Source organism: Gasterosteus aculeatus, chromosome 8, assembly GCF_964276395.1.
Source record: "Gasterosteus aculeatus chromosome 8, fGasAcu3.hap1.1, whole genome shotgun sequence".
NCBI classification, from domain to species: Eukaryota; Metazoa; Chordata; class Actinopteri; order Perciformes; family Gasterosteidae; genus Gasterosteus; species Gasterosteus aculeatus.
In genome coordinates this window covers 2,187,383-2,193,666 of record NC_135695.1, presented here as the reverse complement: position 1 = coordinate 2,193,666, position 6,284 = coordinate 2,187,383, and the positions used below count along the sequence as shown (strand labels likewise).

At 42.6% G+C, this 6,284-nt stretch overlaps 1 protein-coding gene across 3 annotated transcripts; it reads left to right on the top strand.

The window, feature by feature from the left end:
- Positions 1–2,580: 2,580 nt before the first annotated feature.
- hyi (hydroxypyruvate isomerase) lies at positions 2,581–5,964 on the top strand. Of its 3 annotated transcripts, none has more exons than XM_040184826.2 (9): positions 2,581–2,693; positions 2,890–3,169; positions 3,250–3,361; positions 3,680–3,794; positions 4,205–4,283; positions 4,549–4,598; positions 4,673–4,742; positions 5,584–5,718; positions 5,792–5,964. In XM_040184826.2, the coding sequence occupies exons 2-9, from the start codon at positions 2,971–2,973 to the stop codon at positions 5,845–5,847; spliced, it is 816 nt and encodes a 271-aa protein (XP_040040760.1). In that variant the 5' UTR covers positions 2,581–2,693; positions 2,890–2,970; the 3' UTR covers positions 5,848–5,964. The 3 variants fall into 3 exon arrangements, with proteins under 3 accessions (XP_040040760.1, XP_040040759.1, XP_077963674.1); XM_078107548.1 differs by having other exon boundaries at positions 2,616–2,751; XM_040184825.2 differs by having other exon boundaries at positions 2,599–3,169.
- Positions 5,965–6,284: the final 320 nt, after the last annotated feature.

Sequence of the window (6,284 nt, the reverse complement as noted above, 5' to 3'; positions counted from 1 at the left end):
GATCTGGATCAACGGCAAAAAAGGGTATTTAATGATATATGGCGTATGGCTCCTTCTTCAGTGACTCGAAAAATCCTCACGGCAGCACCTAACACGTCTCTGGTCCCGCTCTGGCTTTCACTGAAGCAACACCCCACTCTGGCTTGGCACAGCCATTTAATCCCATGCTGATCAGCTGCAGGAGTGATGTCGCCAGCACACCTGAAGAAAATCACACCCACTCACACAACCACACACACACGCAAACGCAAATACAAACAAGGCATGTAACAATCAACATCACATACTGCTGTGTGAGGTAAAGCTTTCCCCTTGTTTTGACTTAAAAAGGATTTTTATTAACAGACTGCACCTGTCGCTGTCATTACAATCGAAGCATAACCAATTGGGCTGGTCTCACCAATGCAAAGTCTGACAGTCCAAGGCCCTGTTCCTCGTATGTGGTTCAACGAAGTCGATCAAATGTCCCATTATCCAGCTCAAATTAACAAAATGATTGACATCGGTCTATCTCGGTTCCTCAAAGGCGGATTGGCGCTCAAACCGTCTCGTTAGTTTGAATCAGATGTCAGTCATCAGGAGAATCGTGTTATGTTAGAAGGCGGAAGAGTCAACCCCCGAAACCAGGATTTTTTAACAGTATAATGGCAAATAAACTGAAAGGAAGAGCGTATTTTTTCTCCGCTGACGAGCAGATGATCATGCACATTTTAATCATTTCTGTTGGATGAATTTAATGTATCATACATATTTTATGTTATTCATTCTGTACGTCCATCGCAGTCTGTCCGTCTCAGGGAGGATCGTCCTGTGTCTCTCTCTAAAGGTTTCTTCCCTTTATTCTCCCCATCAAATACATCTTCATTGTTTGGGGAGTTTTTCCTGTGCCAATGTGAGGGTGTCTGGACAGAGGATGTCACATGTGAACAGGCTGTAAAGACCTCTGAGGCAAATTTACAATATTGTGCTATACAAAATAAAATAAAATGAATCATATAATCATGGCAAAAACTGACACCGTCCCCCTGCGAGGCTACAAGCCCGACAAAGTTTTTCAGACAAGTCAACGTTAAATGCGTGTTGGTAAAATGTATAGGCTCATTTAAGTGCCTCGTCACTCTAATCAATCAGGTTATATTTCTTTAAATGTGTGTGTTTGCAGGAGGCTTCATGGATTAACATCATCCAATGAGAATAATGATCTCAACTCATTCAGAATATGTAGATGAAAACAAGCCCAAAGTATCAAATTGATACGAATGAATAGGATATATGTACTGTATCAGCTTATGTATCATATGTATGTAGATGACCATATAGAACTAGGAGTTTTATTATATGTGCGTGAATGTGTATGGGAGAATCGTTATATATCCATTGTTCATAATCAGACATTTGATCAATTGAAGCAGTGAAACGTGGAACATCCAAAAGTTTATTAAGCGACAAATAAACCAAAAGAACTTTACGAAGAGCATGACATGCAGCGGCTTTCTAGATGTTCTCTGCATTGCAACACTGTACAGACCGGAGCAAGTTTTTCAATGTGTTGCTATGGTGATTTAGACAAACCTGCTTCGGGGAACCGAAATGCCTGATCTACGTCATCTTATCCTGAAAATTATCCGGCTAACTCAGTTAGGAAGGAACAGGGCCCTGGTTCTCCTGTGCCCTCCTTTACCCTCCTTCCCTTTAGGAGGCTCTAGTCTACAGGTACCCCAGTTCCAGGACCAGCAGGCTTAGGAACAGTTTCCCCTCAGCAGTCAACACCCTCAACACTGCACCACGTTGACAGGCCCTATCCACCCCCCATTTCCCCCACATCATCAATAACCTTTTCCACACACCCTCGCTCCAATCCAACTCGCATCTTAATGTCTATATATATTGTCTTGAACCTTTAACCTCTAATGTTAACATATTTACTTTTTATACTGTTTATATGTATTTTTACATATCCACTGTATATTATATCTGTATTGCACTCACATTTTTGAACATGTTGCTTTCTTTGCACTTCTGGTCAGATGCTAAACTGCATTTTGCTGCCTCAGCAATAAATTTGAATCTGATCACACAATCTTCATCAGTCCACCGTGAAGGTGTGCCACCATGCTGATGGACATCCAGGCTGAATTGATGGGATTGAAGAAAATCCATCGTGACTGCATTCAAATTAATAGAGTATTGTATTTCCATGATTTGAGGAAAACACATAGTTACACAAAACACATAGTAAAAACATTTTGATATATATTTTTTTGTACAAAGAAGACCTCCATCTCCTAGGGAACCGTTGTTCTGTTTGAGCCATCGGGAACCCTCCCTGCCATGAGGTGGATCCTGAGAGATTTATAGAATATACTTTATACACAAATATGAAAAAGTGTGATTTTGTTCCTACATGGACTGACACTCATCACACAAGCAGAAGCCCAAAAATATTTATAAATCAATGTTTCAGTTAAATAGGATTTTTTTAAATGTTAATGTGATGCTTTCCAAATCATCTAATAGTGAAACTTGGATTTTCTTTTTTCCATATAACCGTAAACCTTGGAAGAAATGAGCTGAGGGAAGAGTTACTTATGCGCATGCGCATTTCACAGAGCGGAAGCACGCTGCATCCAGTCACATGACAAACACTCGCTACGTAGTATCACGTCGTGCAACTTCTGTTCCTATCTTCTTTGGTAACTATTGGCAAAGTAAAAGTACAATTATTAATAGAGCTAACATTACAAAAATAATGTAAGTCCGTCGAAACAACACTTAATTTTAAGCCCTGCTATGCTAGCGTAATGCCAACCGTGCAGTACCCAACGCCACCTAACGTTGGTGTGTGCCGTTTCCTGGGACGGATGGCTGCTCATTAACAATTGTCCTCAGGGGTTTGTTCCGCTCCGTGACGCTGGAACCCGTGTCCGGTTCACCGCAGCTCTCCCCCGGCTGACCTGCGCGTGAGTCGCGATGGCTCCACTCAAGTTCTGTGCCAATATCTCATGGCTGTTCACGGAGCTGCCGGACTTCAGCCAGAGGATGTACGCGGCCGCCTCTGCGGGCTTCCGGGCAGTGGAGGCCGCCTGGCTCTACGACTCCGACCTGCAGGACCTCCAGAGAGCCAGAGAGGCCACGGGGGTGGAGGTGATTCTCATCAACAGCCCGCCGGGTAACTGCAACCCTACACAACGACCAGACCGTGCTCAGAAGAGGAGGAGGAATAATAACTTTAGGATCAATGTGCTGCAGGAAATATCAAACGAGGTGATCTGGGTCTTGGTGCAGTTCCTGGAAGAGAGGCAGAGTTCAGACAAGGTCTGGATGTGGCTTTGAAGTATGCAAGAGCTCTGGACTGCAAGAGGTGAGGCATCGCCCGGGTTTTCACCCTTCAACCTCCCTTCAGGTTCAGCGCAACAAATGTAACATATCTGCTTGTGCAGAAGGAAAGATAACTAACACAGCACATTTGAACAACAATGCCTTATAGTTGGACTATGCTGTGCTAAGAAAATGTATGGTTAAATTATAATAATGTGGCTTGATTTGTCTCTTTTGTGCAGCCGCCAAGGCAGCTCTTTTCTTTCAGGGCTTCTGCTTGTGTGATGAGTGTCAGTCCATGTAGGAACAAAAGCACACTTTTTCATATTTGTGTATAAAGTATATTCTATAAATCTCTCAGGATCCACCTCATGGCAGGGAGGGTTCCCGATGGCTCAAACAGAACAACAGTTGCCAAGGAGATGGAGGCCATCTTTGTACAAAACCTAAACTATGCTGCTGATATCTTCTCAAAGGTCAGTACATTTTGTTGTACAAAAACTTCAGCAGTATGATGCAAATAAAATGGGATTTTTGCAGGAAAAACCCCCATAGCTTATTACAAAATGAGTAAGCCAGAGAAAGACTTGTGACACTCTGTCTGAATGACCTACCCATGTCTACAGAATATGATATTAACAATGCATTCCTAGAGGTGGTATTATTATTTGGTTCAGCAAAAAGTTGACCTGTACTATGCCCGTACAGATCTAGTCATTAAAAAACCCAAATATGTGGATGTCACGGCGTCTCCAGTGTAGTGTTCCAGGATATGCCTGATGTGTTATTGATGTATGTGCTGCACTGTAGGTGTTTGTCCTATCAGCTGAATGAATGGTTTGGATTTACCTGGTGCACTGTGCGTTGATGTGAATGCTCCTCACAGGAAGGAATCACTGGTTTGATCGAGCCAATCAACACAAGGATAACAGATCCCAGCTACTTCCTGGACTCTCCTCATCAGGGTAAGACCCCGTGTAAACAAAGTCCCTTTCTTAGTCATGTAAACTGTTGGAAGGCAACACACACCAAGGGGGGTTTAATATGTGCACACATTTCCAGTCACAACTCTAGGACAGCGGCCATATTGGATGCTAGTTAATATATACGTTTGGTTCATGTCCTATTCCTGTCACGTTGGATCTTATAATTTCTACACACCACCTCTCTGTGGTGTCTGACTACCTGCGTGACGTATGCATCAACTCATCATCATTTCTGTGTGTGTAGCTGCTGCAATACTGGAGAAGGTCGGAAAGCCAAACATCAAACTGCAAATGGTTGGTACTCTTTAAAATAACAGGACCCCAAAAGAGGGTGAAACTGGATTGACCAGATGTGTAAACTGTTTCAGGATGTCTTCCACTGGCAGATAATGGACGGAAACCTGACGCAGAACATACATAAGTATTTACCCATAGTTGGTGAGTAAATATTGTACTAGAGTCCTTCGGCCTTGGTTACTGACCGGTGATCGCTTTTCTTAGAGGGCTTCTTTTGTAATTGATCTAGATTCCTCTTTTAATGCCCCAACAGATAATATTGTATCCTAGGGATCCTTAGATATCTTGGTATTGATATTTACCCTCAGTCAGTGATCTCAAATGATTTTATTCATATTATAAACTTACTGAGTGAGGCTGAGGTCTGTCTGAGCGACCTTTTTTATATTAATCTCATTTCCCCTGTTACGGGAAAAAACAATGAGTGCAGCCTTAAAACTGTCCCACACAGAAGGAATCTAAACTGTTTTGTAATTACATTTCTTCTGGTTAGCATGATGTCTATGAATGATGATTTAGACCATGGTGAGTTTAAATAATCTACTCAAACAAAATATCTCTTGGTTTTACAGACAAGCACATTTCAGGAGTCCCTGTGGGCCGTCTGGAATTAACACATTACAATATTTATTTCTGTCCAGACCTGTCCTAGATGTAGCTGTAAATTGGAATCTCTAGTATTCGTCCCTCAACTCTCTAAGCTTGTGGGGCGTGACCAAAAGGTGACTGAGCGGCCGGGCAACAACCTCGAGCGGCCGGGGTCGGGATAGGTCATTGGGCTGAGTGTCAGGAGTTTTTCTCACATCTGGACAGCTTGTGGGTATCTACACATGACCCAGTTGTGGCTCCTAATCTGCAAAATAAGATGCAGTAGAGTTTGGATCCGAGACGGGATAGACCCATTCTGAGCTAAAGTCAAATCAACATGTGCAGCTATACTGATGTTGCCCTCTGGAGATAATAAATATGGACCGGTCCTCAGGTCATGTTCAGATTGCTCAGGTTCCTGGCAGGAACGAGCCCGACAGCGCTGGAGAGCTGGACTACAGGTACCTTTTGACCACGCTGGAGAAGCTCCAGTACCAAGGGTACATTGGCTGTGAATACAAGCCTCTAGGTCAGTGCTCCTTCTGTTCAATAGATGATGGCACCATATTACACTGGATCCTAATGGCCTTTGTCTGCTTCAGGCTCCACCAACGAGGGTCTGGGTTGGATCAAAGACTACAGCAAACCCAGCCAGTGATACGCAATCACACCACTAAGTATTCAATATACTTATAATATCCTGTGTATTTTACTGTCTACATGAAAGTTTTCCATCTGCATTTCAATGTGAAAAATAAAGTTAATTACACTAAAAGACAATTAATCATCTTAAACTCAGCTCATGTCAGTTTTACTGACATGAGCATAAGTTTACTGAAGTCTGAGGATATAACGCAAAACTAGGGGGTCACGTTATGAAAAGTACATATCCCCTTTTTGGTTTTTCAAATATGCAATTATATTTAGTTGGCTAGCTCATGAACAGATAATTTGATCTAATGGTGCCAGCCATCTATACAGGGATAAAAAATATTTCACACAAACAGGTTTCCACAATATTCCTAAAACTCAGCAGTTCGTAGCGTCATAGCGGAGTCCTCTCACCTAGTTCCTATCGCATGCATTTAAAGCCTA

Excerpts from the sequence above, each read along its gene's own strand:
- hyi (XM_040184826.2), top strand. The coding sequence starts at position 2,971 with ATGGCTCCACTCAAGTTCTGTGCCAATATCTCATGGCTGTTCACGGAG. Across the intron at positions 3,795-4,204 it reads CTGCTGATATCTTCTCAAAG|GAAGGAATCACTGGTTTGAT; the intron begins GTCAGTACATTT and ends TGCTCCTCACAG. Across the intron at positions 5,719-5,791 it reads CTGTGAATACAAGCCTCTAG|GCTCCACCAACGAGGGTCTG; the intron begins GTCAGTGCTCCT and ends TGTCTGCTTCAG.